This window comes from Ananas comosus, linkage group 15 (assembly GCF_001540865.1).
Source record: "Ananas comosus cultivar F153 linkage group 15, ASM154086v1, whole genome shotgun sequence".
Classification (NCBI taxonomy): Eukaryota; Viridiplantae; Streptophyta; class Magnoliopsida; order Poales; family Bromeliaceae; genus Ananas; species Ananas comosus.
Genome location: NC_033635.1, coordinates 10,190,218 through 10,209,706, shown reverse-complemented (window position 1 = coordinate 10,209,706; position 19,489 = coordinate 10,190,218). Strand labels below are relative to the sequence as shown.

The 19,489-nt window shown below is 36.6% G+C and overlaps 1 protein-coding gene across 1 annotated transcript; it reads right to left on the bottom strand.

The window, feature by feature from the left end:
• On the bottom strand, nt 1,342-7,164 carry LOC109721374 (alpha,alpha-trehalose-phosphate synthase [UDP-forming] 6-like). The gene is made up of 4 exons (XM_020248960.1): nt 6,222-7,164; nt 3,210-4,651; nt 2,801-3,074; nt 1,342-1,918 (listed from the first exon to the last, which is right to left on the bottom strand). The coding sequence occupies exons 1-4, from the start codon at nt 6,873-6,875 to the stop codon at nt 1,601-1,603; spliced, it is 2,688 nt and encodes an 895-aa protein (XP_020104549.1). The 5' UTR covers nt 6,876-7,164; the 3' UTR covers nt 1,342-1,600.

The window sequence follows — 19,489 nt, the reverse complement described above, 5'->3', positions numbered from 1 at the left end:
AACATATGGTGGGGGCCTGATGTACCATCTCACGAGCGCAATCACAAAATTACTGTCTACCTTAGTTGGTTGGTTTTCTCGTCATCCGATTCAGAGACCTAGGTTCGAATTTTGTTTTAGCGGAAAATGTGTGACTTGTGGCTTACGGGTAGGGCTGCTGCCAACGAGGCAAACACTAGTTGGGGTCAGTTTGTGTTTAGCTCGCTAAGATTTCGAGCAGAAAAATTCAGCTCGCGTTTGGCTTGTTTATTAAACGAGCGATCGATCTCGAGTTCATTTTCAAGCTGGGCACGAACTGGCTCGCGAGTTGGATTGCCGGCCCTACCTGCAGGCATCTTCCCAAAAAAAGAAAAAAGGGCTCATAATTCCACCTCAGTATTGTTAGAGTGAGACACTAGTGAGAGGAATAGTAGGTTTTAGTAGTATAGCAGCAAGAAATTCATACTAGTAAGATCTCAATGGATATAAGTTTATTTATAGATGGTAAGAGGAGCAGTTAACAGTTACTCACGAGTACGAAAAGAAGCAGCGAATTAATGATATGCATAGCAAATAACTTGTCGCATTTTTTAGAAGTTAAAATTCTTTAACCTATTGATTTCCATGAGTTTTAGATTAGTCGACGCGTCTGATCCGCTGCCCCCCGAATTAGATCGGATAGAATTAAACGAGAGAATGATGCTGAGAGGGTATAAAATAGTATGTATAGAATCCGATTCAGTTCAATCCCAATCAAGAATTTAAATGCTATGGCATGGCCGCATGGGATCATGTTGTAAACTTATCGATAAGATACAGTGCAATGCGTGCCGGACGGTTCCGATGTGTGCTGATCACAAAAAACACATGTGTGCCGATACATAATGATAAGAAGTATTTATTTTCTTTAGAAACAACGTACTCTAATTATTTATTATGTATCTTTATTAAATTTTTAAAATTTTATTGAGAAAACTGCTGACTTATTTAAGAATATAAAGTTTTAAGTCGTACCATCGATATAGAAGCTGTATTGTACCAATATCTTGTTGATACGCTACAGCACGATAGATACGGCCTGTGCCGATTTATATTTAAATCCTTAATCCCAACCTCTTGAGTGTGATTCCACAATCCCATCACAGTAGAATTATTCGACAAAATTGGACTCAACAATGTCAACCTCTGACCTCCCTATTAGATCCATTTGATCTTCTTCAGAAGTACATTTCGCTGAAGCGCTGTTCGAAAAAGCACTAACTGCCTTATTTCAGCTTCCCATCACAGCAATAGTTTCAAAACTTCCCTCCATACTTCGAGCGCGAAAATAATTATTACAGAGGCAACCAGAACCAGGTACAATTAAACACCATTTGTTTTGCTCATCCACATAAAACAGCCTACAAAGAGCTCTCTAAACATATTTTTCACCACAAAAATCAAAAGTAAATGTCTTTTACATTTTTAGTAATAATAACCAATAGCTTGAAAAGCGCAATCTATATACATCAAAAACTGATTTAATAACTCATACAAGTAGATACGGGTAAAGAGGATACAATACAATTACAAGCCAATGCAGAGGAAAAAAGAAAAAATCGAAAAGAAATGAGGAAGAGTATTACTCCGGCGTCGAGCTTAAATGAGCTTGTGAGCTTAAATGAGCTTGTTCTGAGACAGAAGCTAGCCCGTGCATAAGCCGAACTATCTCGGCCGTGTCGTCGAGATAATACTTTGCTTTGCTGGGTTTCCGACCGACCGTGCACGCAAACACTTCGGCCGTGGGCGTTAGGGAACTCCCCTCGGCCGCGGTGCTTATGACCTCGAACATATCCTCGTCCGACCTGTCGTCCCCAATACAAAGCACAAAGTCCGGCAATAAGCTCCTCTCTTTCGTGGTCGCGAGCAGATGATGTGCTACTAGGCCTTTGCTCACACCCTGCAGGGAAAAATGCAAGTTCTCACTACGCGTGTATTTTAGCCTGAGAGAAGTAGAAGCCACGTGTTTGTAAATAAAAAGTTCAGAATAGTTGCGACGGGAAGTAGAAATGAGCTTTTGGGTCTCAAATGCAGGAGCAAGAAGCCGGCACAGATTCTCGAACAGCTTCTCAACTCAAAAAGCAGATGGCGGATATTTGGCAGACAAAGAATATGGAGCTTCCGGCTACGAAGGAAAGTTCAACTTAGCTTTTATGTCCCCCAAACTCAGAAGATGAAATTTCTGATTTTAGCCGCAGGGAGAAGCTGCTGAGGAAGACTGTACATGTGAATTGCACCAAGAATCCTCAACATTTCAGCATGGGTCTGCGACTGTTGCGTTTTTGTTGCAATCGTACCATTTTTTCTTTTGTTAAATTCCTCCATCAAATTGGATTGAGATACACTCTCAACCGTCACCGCCAAGAAAACAACTTCTTGACGAACTTTTACAAGGAATGAATTGCAACAAATGCAAATATCAGTAACAATCGAACGGTCAGTGACCAAATTACAACCTTCTGAAAAGGTTGGGTGCCCCAGGTGCGATTTGCACTGATATCACGATGAAAAACTGCTAGGGCTTCCAATAGCTATACCGAAAAAGCACTTCGGCATAAGCTCTAATCAGGCCCAAACTAGGCTCTAAACTTTGACAGAAGGCATTATTGCTCAAAACAGAACCAATTTCAGATATCTGCTTTTAGCTGCAACAAGAAGCTGTCAACAGGGGTTACAAGGAAAAGCTGCTGCTGTTAGGACTACTACAAACAGAAGCTCCAAAAGGGCCAAAATGAGGCCCTGAACTTGAGAAGCTAGTTATCCTCAAAGAAGTGAGTCTAACCTGCGGTTTAACCTCGACAATGTGTGGGTCGCTCTTTACCGAAACCGGCTCATTGGCGAGCACACTCCCGAGATGATCGAGAAGCTCCTTTGCCTGACAAGACCCGAAATCCGGATCGGCATCTTCATAGCACCAGACAAGCGAAGTTTCTCTGTCTTCGATAGTCGAACCATCTGTAGTTTCCGTGTACAATCTCATGACGGGCTCCGCAATTTGTTTCCAACCACAATCCGCCACAGGAACACAAGTCTCCCAATCTGCATCTCTCCTTGACCTAAAAGTAGAAGTGAATTAGGTCAATTACAAGGCACAAGAATTTACAATCTAAGTACTCAACTAGAATGATCTATACACATCTATATATAGCCTTGCAAATCAGGTTATATATAGTATTAAATTCGTCAAATACCTTAGGAAGTAGCCATGTTCGGCAGCAATGCTGAGATTCTCGCAGGAAGCGAACCACTCGCTCAAAGTGCTTCGGCTTCTCGCACTAACAAGATAGACCACATTGTTCTTATCTCTACACAAGCTGTTCAATATCTCGATCGACTTAGGGCTAGGGCTTTTATCGATTGAATTTGCTTGTGGCATCAAGGTACCATCGTAATCGAATAAAATAGCTCGCATTTTCGTCCTCCTATAAGCTGAAACAATGTTCTCCATGGCTAGCTTTCGGAAACTTGAATCGAGGGCCACAACCCTAAACCTAAGCCCGAAGCCAATCCCCCAACACCGTCTTGTTGAGTGATCTTTACAGATCCTCTCCAGATCTTGCAAGAAGCTGTTCGCCCAATAGCCAACATCATGCGTACTAACATACCGGAAGTGCTTCTCGTGCCGCAGCTGCTTCTCCGGTTCCGACATCTCTAAAGCATAATCCAGCGCGTCGGACACCGCCTCTACATTCCACGGGTTAACCCTAATAGCCCCACTTAAAGAAGGCGAGCATCCAATAAATTCCGAGACGACCAACATACTCTTCTTCGGCGTAGAACAATTCAAACCCAAAACCGTATCTAATCTCTCATTTCCTTGTCGAGAAATTATGTACTCATACGGTATAAGATTCATCCCGTCCCTCACCGCAGTCACTAAGCAACACTCGGCGACTACATAGTAAGCAACTCTTTCGTAAAATTGGAGCGGCTTGTAACCGGGCCCGCCGTAAGCATCATTGATCCTCTTAACCATCGCAAAGCACTCGTCTTGAACTTCCGTTACGCCTTTCCCTCTTCCGCGTGCCGGGTTCGCAATTTGGACCAACACCACCTTCCCCCGCCACTCCCCGTGCTGCTTTAGCAGCTCCTCCATGGCTAGTAGCTTCAAGCTTATTCCTTTAAATATATCCATATCATCCACACCGAGTAGCATTACTTTCCCCTTATCACGGAATTCTCTTAAGAGCTCCGCCACCTTCGCCTCGGTTTCGGGGAGCCCGAGCACCGACTTGAGCTGGACCATGTGGATTCCGACCGGGAGGATTTTAATTGTTACAGTTCGGCCGTAGTATTCCAATCCAATATAGCCCCTCTTCGATTCGTACGGAATCCCTAGCATCCTACTACAACAGGAGAGGAAATGCCGGGCGTAATCGAACGTATGGAACCCGATCAGGTCAGAATTCAGCATTGCCCGCAAGAGCTCTTCGCGGACGGGCAATGTCTTATAGATTTCCGAAGAGGGGAAGGGGCTGTGGAGGAAGAACCCTAACTTGACCCGATTAAAGCGCTTGCGGAGGAAGGTGGGGAGGATCATGAGGTGGTAGTCGTGGACCCAGACGAAGTCGTCGTCGGGATTGATGACCTCCAATATCTTGTCGGCAAATATCTTGTTAACCGACACGTAGGCCTGCCGCCATAGAAACAAGTTCAGAATTCATAATAAATAAATTCCGCATAGTTTAAAAAAATCTCAAAATTCCAGAAAAATATGCTGACGAATTTGCAAAAGAATCAGAAGAAATTTGGCTGACAAAATGCAAGCATACAACATAAAAACAACGCAAAAAAAATGATCTTATCTGAAATAAAGATACTGAATGACAAAGTTCCCAAATTATTACTTAAATTTCAGATTATTTTCGAAAGACTTATCTGAATTATGCAAGTTTTGATTCTCCTACATAACCTTTCAGTATCTGTGACATTTGTAAAGAAAGATGTTGTAATTTACCAAAATGTTACAAATAGTGCGCAAGATTATGTAGTCTGATTAAAACTTTTCGAAGTTCAGATTCCTATATCAAAAATACAATAGAAAAAATAGCAAAACAGAGAGAACAAATAATTCCCTTGAAGATGAATAAAAGATGATAACATTTGTTAATAATATAAATAATAATATATCTATCCACTAAGCTTATGGTTTTTCTATCTGCTTCTTTTGGTTACATTTTATGGAACTTAACATGACTTATGACCATTTTGACGTTATTATCCAACCTTTTAGTTCATTATCCATGGAAAACACCATTCCATGGTTTTCGTCTTCTGGATAACTATTTTCCGAGATTTTTTTTTCTTCAAATTATATTTTCTTTTCCAACATTCTTCAAATAATTCATTCATGAATAATTCGTAGGATGTTACACCCCGTTTTTTGCAGGATCACCCATCCTAGAACTATTCTAGCCCCAGCACGCAACCCTCTTAACCTCTTGGACCTAACTACCGCCCAAAATACTATATCCGGATTAAGATACTTAGCACTATTATATCTTATATGCATGACTATTTCAAATCCTACAGGTATCACATTCCTCCCCCTTTAAGCTCTCTGACGTCCTTAGTAAGCTTAAGCACACTCATAAGCACCAGACGATGTCAGACTCGTTTCGCTAGTCGTCGGCCGGCCGGGGAGCCGCCCTAACCCTATCGACAGCTGATTAGCCGCGTGTGAAGTCCTACTTTCTAGAGGGGTCATCCATCTTAAAACTATTCTAATCCTAGCCATTGTAGGACTCGTTTCGCTAGCCTTAACCCACCTTATGGGGAACTGCACTCTGCCCACGACGGTCATCAACCGGGAAGCCACACTAACTTAGAGTCGAGATTCATCTCACACTTTCGGCTGCTGATTGGCTCCGTGTAAAGTCCTACTTTCTAGAGAGGTCATCCATCTTAAAACTATTCTAATCCTAGCCGATGTAAGACTTGTCTCGCTAGCATTAGCCCACCTTTTGGAAAGCCGCACTCTACCCATGACGGCCGTCAACCGGGGAGCCGCCCTAACGTAAGAGTCGAGATTCATCTCACACTTTCGGCTGCTTATTGATTCTTCTAATCCTAGCACACTTAGCCTTCTTCACCGCCCAAAATGATAAGGCCGGATTATTAAGAGAGATTGAGTCTCATTATCATTATCATTATATTTTATATATAAGACTATTCCAAATTCTGAGGGTGGGAGAGATGCGTGCCTGCCAGAGGGAGCGGTCGAAGCGGCGGGCGCCGTGGTCGGGGGAGAGGGGGAGCATGTAGTGGAAGAGCGCCCAGAGGTGCTGCTTGCAGAAGCCGTGGTAGTAGCGCGAGAAGAGCTCCGGCGGCACGAACGCCGGCACGCACCGGAACTCTTCCAGAAGCTTCTGCGCCACCGCCTCCTGCTGCTCCGCCGCCACCTCCTCCGCCTCCCGCAGGCACCCCACGTACACTATCTCCATCTCCGACGACGACGACGACGAGGAGGGCGAGGAGGAGGAGGAGGAGGAGATCGCGTCCTTGATTTGGTGGAGCAGCGAGTCCGCGTCCCACGCGAACTCGTACCCTCCTCCTCCTCCTCCTCCTCCTCCCCCGTCTCCGGCGACTCCTTCGCCGGAGGAGGGGGAGCCGCCGCGGCGGCGGAGGAGGCGGATGGGGAGGTGGTTGGCGACGACGATGGCGCGGGGGCGAGGAGGAGCGGGGAAGGCGCCATGACCGTCGTGGTCGTCGTCGTCGTCGGAGGAGGAGGAGGAGTCGGGGTCGGAGAGGGCGCCGGAGACGGAGATGACGCGGGGGAGGCGGCGGCGGAGGCCGCCGACGGAGGGGGGCTCGCCGGAGGCCAGCTCTAGAAGGTTCGAGTAAGATCTCGACACCATTTTTTTTTTTTTTGCAAAAAACGCCCTCCCCTTTTCACCTCTCGCAACTTGGCCTATAACCTTACCACTACTACTACTACTACAAAGTACACTACATATATATTGGTGGGAAAAATCGAGCGGTGGAAAACGATGGGAACATTTCACGAAGAAATCAAAGTGGGAACGGGAATTACATGGAAACTTATTAGAGGAAAATTAATAAAATAATAAAAACACTCATGCACTAAGAATAAAAGAGTGGTTATGTTAAAAAAAGAAAAAAAAAAACAAAAATTAGAAATAGGATGGGATTAAATTTAAGAGAAGTTTGGGAAGGAGAAGATGTTAAATTTAATATAAAAGAAATCTCATGAAAAGGGCAAAAAAAAAAAAAAAAAAAACTCTGTGGTTAAGACTTAAGAGCAAAGAGTGGCTCAAACAAGGCTTTTTAAAAGGTCTAATAATAAGTGGAAGTGGAACTGTGTAAGAAAGAGAGAGAGAAACTCTAATGGGCTTTTTTTTTTCAATTTAGCACCCGGACAAATTTATTTTAAAAATAGTCCTGTCAAAATTTAATTTACAAAAATGATCATGTCTTTGCCACGCAGGCGCCATGTCAGCGCCACCGGCAGGACTGACGTGTTTAATTTTTAATTAAATATGGTGAATCATTGATCGTGTTTGAATACGGTGAACGGTTCACCGTGTTCAACTTAACACACCGGTCCCAGTCCTGTCCGTGTGGCATTGACGTGGCGCCTGCGTGGCAGGAGTAGGACCATTTTTACAAATTAAATTTTGACAAGACTATTTTCAAAATAAAATTTTTTCAAGGGGATATTTGCAAAAAAAACCCAACTCTTATATATATATATATATATATATATATATAGTTGAACTGGGCTACTATTAGTAGCAAAATCCCATTGTTGCTATCAGTTTTTTAGCCCTTGGATCAACTCTTTTCATCATTTCTAGCCATTGGATTCAATACTATAACCCAGTGGGGACCACTCAACCCTAGGGGGACCACTCAACTCTAACTGACTAATATCATCCTAACCCTATAATTTTTCATCCAAGGATTAAAAACTTGATAGCAAAAAAAGAGTTTTACTATTAATAGTATTCCAGTCTAATTCTCTCTCTCTCTCTCTCTCTCTCTATATATATATAATATCTTAATAATTATCGCATCATCGATCAGAATATAAATATATTAATTTTATACTGGCCACACTCTAATTTTTAGTCAATTAAATTTAAGAAAAATTTTCAAATACCACTCTTGTAGCTTCGAATTTTTTTATTTTATTATCTTATGGTTTAAAATATATTATTTTCATATTCTATGATTTTATTTTTCGTTTTTCGTTATCTTCTCTGTTAATTTTTTTCATTATATAATACTAAAGTGAAAATTCGATAAATCACAGTTTATTAAATGAATATTCGATAAATTATAAATGGAGTACTTAAAGTTTTTTTTGTATATAATTTAATGAAGAATTAACTGAGACGCTGACGAAAAGAAAAAGAATAAAATTGCAGAATACTAAAGTTATATACTTTAAATCACAAGACATTAAAGTGAAAAATAATGAAACCACATGAATGACATTTGAAGTTTACTCTAAATTAAATTATAAAATTTAATTATTATAAGTCATTAAATTTAATAAAAATTTATAGTAAAATAAAAATTTAAGACCTATATTACCACGCGCCTCGTAGTTTGAGTACCAATTGCCTCTTCTTTTTTTTTTTTTTTTTTCAATATTTGTGGACAAAGATTTGGTGGACATGGTCCCCAAACATAATATTTGGGGATTATTCAGATCAGCGTCATGAGGCATATCGAGCTCATCTCAATCGTCCAACAAAAATAAATTTTTAAATATTTTAATCCAGTAAAAAAAATATTTATTTTGGACGGCTGAGATGGATATTGCTTGCCACATGGCGCAGATCCGGACAATCTCCAAACTATTATGTTTGGAGACTATGTCCACCAAATTTTTGTCCAATGTTCCACGATGAGTTTAAGATTCCGCACACAATGACGTCAACATGACGTATGATTAAGTAGCTTATTAAATTATTAATATTTTTGAATATAAATAATGATATCATAATATTGTAAAAGAGAATTTGTATAAATTAAAAAAAAAAAAAATTTACACCCATTCGTTTTTGTCATTTTTTTTAAAAAAAGTATACTAAAAAATATTATTTAAATACCCTTGTGAAAAGATGTAATTTTACAAATATCTTTTCAAATTGAAAAATATTACTAGTGCCCTTATATATACAAAAGAGTTTACAGTTTGAGTTATATGATTTGAAATTTAAAGGAACATTAGTGATAATTTTATATATTTAAAATTGTAGTTATAATAATTTTATATGTTTAGAAAGATAGTAGTGAGTGATAATAATATTAAGATGAATTTACTAAATTTGATAATAAATTTAAATTTTTTATTAATATTTATTGTTCGTATGCAGGAATGTTAACGGGTTGGATTCAGGGCAGATTTTCAAAAACCCCAACCCGAACTGGATTCCAAACTCGAAACCCAAACCCGAGTCTGAACCCAACAGATTTTACAAATTCATATTCATACCCGAACCCGACTAAAAGTTCGAAATCCGAACCTGAAACAATTAGTTTTCTTTCAATATTTCAAAATATATTACATTAAATTTAAAATTTTTAAAGTATAAATAGAAATATAATATCAAATTTTATATACATATTATATATAATGTAAAATAAATTCGGGTTCGGATCAGATTTCGGTCGGATTCGGGTCGGGCACAGTCAATTCATATCCTTGTCCATATTTGTCAGGCTTTTATTTTTGATATCTATATTTGAAATCATATTTATTTAGTATCGAATAAATACGTTCTGTTCAGATTCGGATTCACATAAAATTTTGGGTATCGAAACATTTCTATTCTTATGATTCCTTTTTTAGGGGTCTGTTTGCAAGCTTTGCAGAGTTTAAGGGGTTTTGGGCATTTTTTTTTTACTAAAAAAATTTAATGACAAATTTACCCTCGGATGCTCCTCAAAATATCCGCGACAGCGCCGAGCTGGCCCCTGAACACATGCCGGACACGTGGCGAATCAGGAGCGCTTCTCAACGATGGCCCCTACGAGGAGGAGTGTACGGCACCCACAGCGATTACAGCTGTCCTGGATGACGTGGCGCCTTCTGGTGCGTTGGTGTGGGTCCCAGATGCTACGTGAGTAGGAATGCTAATATGTACGGATATTCGAAACTTCGTGTGAACCGAATCTGAATGAAGTGGATATATTTCATGCTAAACGGATATGAATTTTGATATAAATATTAAAAATAAAAATTTGATAAATATGAATTCGGATATAAATTTTAGGAATAATTTCATCAATACCCCTCTGAAAAATCATAATTTCATGGATAACCCTCTAAACTGAAAAATATCATCAATACCCCTCTAAAACCCAAAAATATTCACAGATACCCTTTAGCTTAACTTTCAGTCAAATGGACGTCCAATATTTTGTAAATACCAATTTTACCCCTAGCAACAATTTAAACATTTAATATTTAAGATTAATTATATGATCAATTTTTAACATTTGAATCACATAATAATTTAACATTATTTCTAAAATATTACAATTAAAGATCCAGTCAATTAAGTGTGATAGTTAAATCTCATTATGATTTTTCGCTTTTAAATTATACATAGTTATAATGCAATTTGTCTATAGTAGAATTCAACATTAACTATTTAAAGATTTATTTTTAAAAATTTTATTTAAATAACTCACATATCTCATGCTAAAAATATTTTGATATCAAAATTCTCTATATTAGAGTATTACTTATATGATCTGCTTAAACAAAATTTTTTTAATTGAAAATTTATTGTTAACAATAAAATAAAATTTTATGAAAACCCTCTCATCTATAGTTCACTTCGACATGATCGTAACTCAGAAAAGCGTGAAATTTAATTATTCAGATAGTTTAAAATTTTAATATCCATATTTAACAGGTGCTAATTTCAATGGAAATCCCTATCACGAAAACAATCATAGTAAATCCCAAGTGTACTACCCGATAGTGCATTCATAACAAAACATCTTTATATAATAATAGCCCTCTGGTCAACTAACGTGTTTTTTTTTAAAAATTTAGCAATTGAAGTATTTTCTTTCCAACAAAATATAAAAATTTATCAATTCATAGCGAGTGATCTCAATTAAAAAGCTTGTTTAACTAATTAAAGTCGAAAAAAAAAAATGATAGTTCAACGGTCCTTTTGTGTTACAAATAAAACTAAAGGTTTCCTAGTTCAAAATTTTACAATGAGGGGTTTCTTTATTTTTACCCCACTAATAAATATATGCTAGAGATATTATTTTAAAATTTAGAAACGCGTACTTATAAATTGCCCCTTAATTATTTCATATGCTAATCAAAATAATTATCCTTCTTTAACTTTTTAGGGCTAAATTTCATTTTGGTAACTCAGCTTTTTATTTAAACCGCACACTAACCATAGTTTAAGTAACAGTCGTTTGTAGATGGAAGGGGTAATTTGAAAAATTTTTGCATTGAAAGGGTGTATAATTAATGAATTTCCAATTATTGTATGGTTATTTATGATAGTCATATTGAGAGGTAGTGGTGAAATTGCCCTAAAATTTTAACTGTACCAGATTCGAATTGGTTTTTTTTTTTTGAGAAATAAATTTAGCTAGAAATGTGAATCAACTAGAATTCGAACTTGGATCTCGGGTACTAACCACCAATCCTTTTGCCACTTGCTCTAGGGACGATTGGTTATATATATATATATATAAATTTGATGTTATATTTTAATTTGTATTTTAAAAATTTAAATTTAATGTAATATATTTTGAAATATTGAAAAAAAATTGTTTCGGGTTCATATTTTGGGTTTGGATTCTAGTTTTGGGTTTTTGGTCGAATTCGGGTCTTGGTTTAATTATTAATTATTAATATCTTAAAAATAAAATTTAAAATGTCCATTTGATTCACAACAATAATAAAAAAAATATATAGAGAGAGAGAGATAGAGAGAGAAAGTAGAGCTGGAATGCTGTCGGTAGCAAATCAGCTTCGTTGCTCCCATTTATTTTAGATGATGAAACCTCCAAATTGACGATCGACACTGTTAAACAAGATCTATATCACTTGAATTATTTAGAAACCAAATTTCAAATTTTTTCGACATCGTTGACCTTATGATTAAAAGGTTTTAACATTTGTAATTTTAATTGTTGATATGAGACGTTTTCTCTTTTAATGTTGTAAAAATATCCAAATCAATTAAATTTTGATTAGAAAAAATTTTAAACTATTTAGAATAAAATTTATACTCTCGATCTTGATTACAAGATTCCTATCATCACTTTTTAAAGAATATTTCTTCTCAGCCGTTCATTTTGTGCTCACTTAATGGACAAGAGAATAATATCGAAAAAAAAATAAAATTTGGTTTCTAGATGCCTCAAGGAGTATAGATCATATTCGACAGTACCGATCGTCGATTTGAAGACTCCATCATCGAAAATAAATGAATTGTAATAGAGCCTTTTTACTACTGAAAGCATTTCAGCTCAACTCTCTCTCTATATGTAGGCTCACTGGATGGGGGTATAACGCATAATTATTTTCAATGATTAAAAAGCCTAGTGATTGTTATTTAGGAGTAAGATCAGAAAAAAAAAAAAATTTGAGTGTATATTTATTATGTCACAGTACTTTTTTGTTTTCATTAAAAATGCTATTTGGATGATTAAATCAAGTGTAGCCCCTCAAAACTCACCAATTCAACTAAATTGACATGGGGACTGGTGATGGTTGGAAATATATTATAAAATAATATGATTAGTTAGGAATGTAAAATAATTAGATTTCGAATTTAAAATCTCGGATGCCAACAATTCCTAGACAAATTGTGTTAGATGCGCTCAATGTTTTATCAACTCTATTTAAATTCGTAAAACTAAGAGAAACAATTTGATAATTTGCATTGAAACCTCCAATGACTTAGGCCCCCTTTGGATAAATTAGGACATTATTCATCATTTTGCATGTTGTATTTAGTAGATGATTAGTGTGATTAACTATAAAATAGATATCATGTATATTTGGCTATTAAATTATTTTTGTAAAATAAGATAAATCGTTCGGTAGCTAAAATATATTATTCTGTAAAACCATAAATAATTACTAAATAAGCTATCATTAGATATCTTACTTCAACATCCAAATAAGGCCATAGTTTCATGAAGGATCTAGCAATGTTCATTTCTCCTGTTTTTGAGCATTTATACAAAAAACCTTTACACTTCTGCCGTGGTAGGAAGCTGAATATTTGAAATCTTATATTTGTATCTGATCTGTATCCAAATAGTAAATCTAAACAACCGTTAAATTTTTAAATGTGGCTCATAAATGAATTTAACTGGACTAAGTAGGTGTGCTCTACCTCTAATAGCAATTATGTTACTAGTATCACCCTCCTAAATTTTCGTGACCAAATTCGCTTAAAATGGATTCGGATTTAGATATGAGTCGTATTTGTATTCAAATATTATTCTGATAATAATATAACTAATATGCATATATAAATATGAACTAACATTAATGCAAATTTGACACACAATTAAATTAAAGTTTCATACTCATATATACTTATATATTGTTCAATAAAATTTAATATTTTAACACATATTAATACAATTTTAATGTGAAAACCACTTTAATTATCACCCTATAATATATAAAAATAAATAAATAAACATCCCTCTCATTTCTTAGAGGTGAAGACGGTCGAATTAATATGATATAATTTTTTAAAAATTGTATTTGCCTCTATATTTATTTTTGGGACGTGAGTTATGAACTTATGATAAGAATACATGTCGCGGATATCCAATATTATCAGAATTTATCCTAAACACTTTCACCCTTAATAAGTGGATACGATTCTTTTACTTTTGACTTAGAAATTAACAATTACTTAATCGCCATGGCTTTTGCTTTAAAATAAAAGGCTCAGCTTAGGGATGAAGCAAACAATTAATGGATGGTGTAACTTTTTGTATAGAGAAGAACCTTATGACTACTTGACTAGCATACTTTGTATCTCAATCAAGCTTTCCAAAGAAGTACATTCACAAGTCATAAAGACTCATTTGGAATCTCCAAAATTTAATTTAAACTTTTTTTATATATAATATGAAACTTCCTCAAAATAATATTATCTTAAATAATAACTTATATTTAAATATTTTTTCTTTGTATGAAACAATATGTTATATTCTTTTTTTAAAAAAATTTTAGATACCTCTCAGGAAAAAATTTGAAATTATTAAAATATAGATGCAACAAATAAAAAAATATACACCACGAAAAGACTTGTACTATAGTCTAGGCTGTATGAGTAGCACTGATCTAAAAAATGCTGCTTGTATGTTCCAAAAGGAGATGTATATCTTACACTCTTTGGTGGACTTTTTTCGAAAATAACCCTGTGAAATTTTGTAATTGGCAAAATAACCCTCTGAAAATTTTATTTGGAAAACTAACCCTCCTTTCGCCACGTCGGCGCCAGGTCGGATTTTTCTCGTAAAGACGGTGAATCGTTCACCGTCTACGCGAATTTCTCATGAAGACGGTAGATGGTTCACCGTCTTCATGAGACGGTGAACTATTCACCGTCTTCAGAGCGAATCCATCCCCGTCTTTAGAGCGAATACAACACCTTTGGAACTGCTGTGTCCTCAACTTCGGCCCAAACTTTGGCCAAGGTGATAAAACACAGATAAGACGGTGAACTATTCACCGTCTTTACTAGGGCCAAGGTAAGACGGTGAATCGTTCACCGTCTCCAATGTTCTTTATGGAACTGCTGTGTCCTCAACTTCGGCCCGAACTTTGGCCAAGGTGATAAAACACAGATAAGACGGTGAACTATTCACCGTCTTTACCAGGGCCAAGGTAAGACGGTGAATCGTTCACCGTCTCCAATGTTCTTTATGAAGACGGTGAACAATTCACCGTCTTACCTTGGTATACCCCAACCCGACACCTCTCTCTCACTCTTCGCTCTCTTTCTCTCTTAACTCTCTATCTCTCTCTCCCTCCGCACCCCGACAGTCGCCGCCGCCCAAGCCGACGTCGCCGCCGCCCAAGCCGACGTCGCCGCCGCCCAAGCCGNCTGTGTTTTGGCCTCTTCACCGTCTTTAGTGCAAATACACAAAACCGGAGAAAAAAAGGGCCAAGTCCTGGCATTGGTTTACGCCTAGATAAGACGGTAGACGAATCACCGTCTTTGTTAAGACGGTGAACGAGTCACCGCCTTATCTGTGTTTTGGCCCCTCCCTCGAGGACTTCACCGTCTTATCTATGCCCCCCGCTGTCGATCGGATTTGTCGGCTAGATAAGGCGGTAAACGAATTACCGTCTTTCTTAAAGAGGTAAACGAGTCACCGTCTTCGGCGAATTGCTGCGCAGACGGTGATACGCGGGGAATTGCTGAGGAGTGGAGGTTCCTGAGGAGTGGAGGTTCCACGCCTAGAGAAGACGGTGAACAACTTACCGGCTTCAAGATCAGTAAACACGGTGAACGAGTCACCGTCTTATTTGGGCGGGGGCAACACTGACAAGGTGGCGAATGCGGCGTATGGTGTACGCCTAGATAAGGCGGTGGACGATTCACCGTCTCTGTCAAGACGGTAAACGAGTCACCGTCTTCTGTTGAAGTGCTGCGTAGGCGCTGATACGCGGGGAATTGCTGAGAAGGCGAGGGGTCCACACAGAGAAGACGGTTAACGATTTACCGATTTACTGTCTTCAGGAGACGGTGAACGAGTCACCGTCTTTATGAGAAATGCTGAGGTGGCGGCTGAGGTGGCGAGAGGAGGGTTAGTTTCACAAATAAAATTTTCAGAGGGTTATTTGGCCAAATATAAAATTCTATAGGGTCAGTTTCAAAAAAAGTCCTCTTTGGTCTTAAGATTTATCAAATCTTTTAAATTTTCAGTATTTTTTAGAAAAATCTTGACAAGATAAGTATCAATTTTTGATCCTCGGATGAGGGAGTGTACGATCTCGAATGCAACAACCCGACCACTAGCAATAATAACTCGTTGGGCTCAATCACCAGCCTATCAATTTTTGATCCTCGGATGAGGGAGTATACGATCTTGAATGTAACAACCCGACCACTAGCAATAATAACTCGTTGGGCTCAATCACCAGCCCAAAATGCTTAAGTTCAGTTATTATGTCTAACCCAATCAAACTTATATACTCCCACACCAGGCGATGTGAGACTTGTCTTGCTAGATACCAAATGTAACGATCCGACCACTAGCAATAATAACTTGTTGGGCCCAACCACCAGCCCAAAATACTTAAGCCCAGTTATTATGTCTAGCCCAATCAAACTTATATACTCCTACATCTATCCATAATTATTCAATGTGGGACTATTGGGATGTAACATCGAATGAGGGGAGTGTACATTGCACACTGATGTACACCTCTCTTTGTGGTGTACAGGTAGTTGTATTCTTTTAAATATGACTCTATCCCTATCTAACAAAAATTATTAGTACCTAAGATAATTTAATCTACCGTTCATCGCACATAGTACTCAAAATATAATGTTTCCAATCTAGTTAATTTAATTATTACGGGTAAAATTACACTTTTGTTCCTCAACTATGAGGCGCGTGATATTTAAGTCCTTGTACTTAAATATGAGTGTGATATTTTAGTTTTCGAATTTTAATTAGTTGTAATTTTTTATTAGAGCTATAGGAATGTGATACTTTAGTTTTTGAACTTTTTGAATTATTACAATCAAGTCTCATAATTCAATAATTTTTGAACAAATATTGATGAATTATTAATATTGAAGTAATGTGGCATTTCAATTTTTACCGCATCATCAAGTAAGATATTATTATTATTCAAAAAGTTCGAAAACTAGATATCACATGCCACATAGTTGGAGTCAAAAACTTTTGATGACTAAATTGTCTCGCGCGCTACAGTTCGAGCAGAAATTAGAACGAATTAAAGTTAGACTAAAATATCACGTCACACATAATTTGAGGACCAAAGGTATATATAATTTATCCTTTTTAAATATGAATCAATCTCAATTCTATAGTAACAAAAATTATTAGTAATATGATCTAATCCATCAATCATTGCGTATAGTATACAAAATATAATATTTAGAATCTACTTAATTTGTCAATTATTGGTAGGTGACCTAGTTCATGCATTTGCCCACATATCTCCCCTACCCTTTTTATTTTTTTATCAATAATTAGCTTACTTAAGACAATAAACCAACAAATGGAAGGGCTAATTAAGAAAGTACACCTAACCTCCTACCCAATAAAGAGCCCTTCGTTTGTGGAGAGTGAAGAGAGAAAACCTAGTTTTGTTTTATTGTGGAGAGAGAGAGAGAGAGAGAGAGAACCTAATTTTCTCTCCATTGTATTGTATTGTTTATTTGTCTTTGTCATGGATCCGTCAAACAGACTCCATTAATTATGGGAGGTGATAGAATTTGGCTTCAAGTGAAGCCACTAATACATTAATACTTCCACTGCTTTTGCTTTTGGACTCATCTTAAGTTAAAAGAATGTAATCTACACCAAAATGTTAAGCCATTGGAATATAATCTACACTAAACAATATCGGATCGCTGATGCTAATCATTAATCGCAAAAGCTTGATATATTAGAAAGATGTAATCAATTCATCTAAAACGTATAAATACAATGCCCATGAACTTCGACTGTGACTCGGTCCAACTAGCCTCACGCCACTTCGAATATGATTTGATCCAATCCGATCTCTTGCTGTTTCGAACCTGACTCGACCTAATGTGGCCTCCCGTCATAAGGTAGGATATGCTGGTCCCTTTAAGCCCACAAAAAATTCCAATAACATTCATGGAAAGGCATCTATATATCATTTCACTTTTATAGAAACCTAATGCCTAATTTTTGTAGCCGATATCTTTTGGATAAACTTTAATTTATCTTTCTATAGTTTAGCTCATTTTTGTTTTGTCATTCTATATTTCAAAAATTATATTTAACTTCTTTTCTAGTTTTATCTCTATTTTTATCTAAAAAAATTTATTATTAAATAAGATGCATAGTAAAATTCTTTGATAACTATGCAGTAATTAAGTGTAACTTTTTAAACTACAGAATGATAAAGTAAAAATGAGCTAAATTATAGAATAATTAACTGTAATTTTTTTGAGCTATAAAATAGTAAAATAAAAATGAGCTAAATCACGGGATGCAAATTGAAGTTTTTTTTTTTAACCTTTTTAGCAACCATTAGTCCATTATTCACTCTCTCTCTCTATAATTTAAAACATTCTACTTAAGCTACTTGTCTAAGCAATATGGTGCCACTAAATTGGGGTTTTTTTTTTTTTTTTTTTTTTTTTTTTTTTTTTTTTCTTTCGAGAGATAGGTAGCACGCTATCCGCTTCGTTTATTTCATTTAAAAATAAACTTAGCTAAAAATGTGAATCAACTAGGATTGGAACTTGCGACCTCGCGCGGGTACCAACCACCAAGACTTTTGCCACTTGCGCTAGGGACGGTCGGTAAATTGGTGCTTCTTGCTAGCATGACAAATATGTAGAGGGTGAGTTATGATAATGACCAAAGATCACAATGCCACATGGACTCATCCTAGGGTTTGTTTGGTTGTACGTAATTGTAATTGTACTGTAGTTGTAACTGCATGCAGATCCAAATTCGGTATTTATTTTGAAACATTTGGATTTAACTGGTGCAGTTGTAACTGCACGGGGAAGCTCAATTGCAAGTATTGGAGAGAGTAATTTTAAAGAAAAGTAAGCTTACCTTTCTAATAATTTTTTAAATAAAACTTTTCTTCCTTTCATATACAGGGAGTAATCTCACAATCCGATATATAAAATAATAAAAATTTATAAATATACTTATCAACCGCATGCAACTAAATAAAATATTTATACCTGCGACATTTTTTATTACATCCAACCAAACAGAATAACATAATTACAATTATTGTGTTTCTAACAATATGCACCTCCAACTACACTGTATTTATAATTACGTCGAATGAAACTGTTCCTAATAAAGTTCGAAGTGATTTTTATGTTTAGATAGTAGAGAATTAAGCTCACAAGACCTGGCTTAGTGAGACAAAAAGAGTGCTAGTTATGCACATATGAAAAATAATTTCATATAGAGGGAGGAAAAAAAACTTTGATTGGTGATGATTATATAAATGTTTACTTGAACATATATATATAGCTATCCTCAAATCATCTTTACCTTTAGGGTGCGTTTGGTTCACGCTATCTTTTTAAAATTCCTAATAATCCAATAGGAATAAAAAAATATGACGGTATTTGGCTAAACCACTACAATAAAAACGGTCTATAGCGACACTTTTAAATGTAGCTACATGTCAAAAAAGTGCTGCTAGCTAAAATTACTGACACTTTTAAAAAGTGTTGCTATATGTGGGGTCACTAGGTATATAGTGACAGTTAAAGAG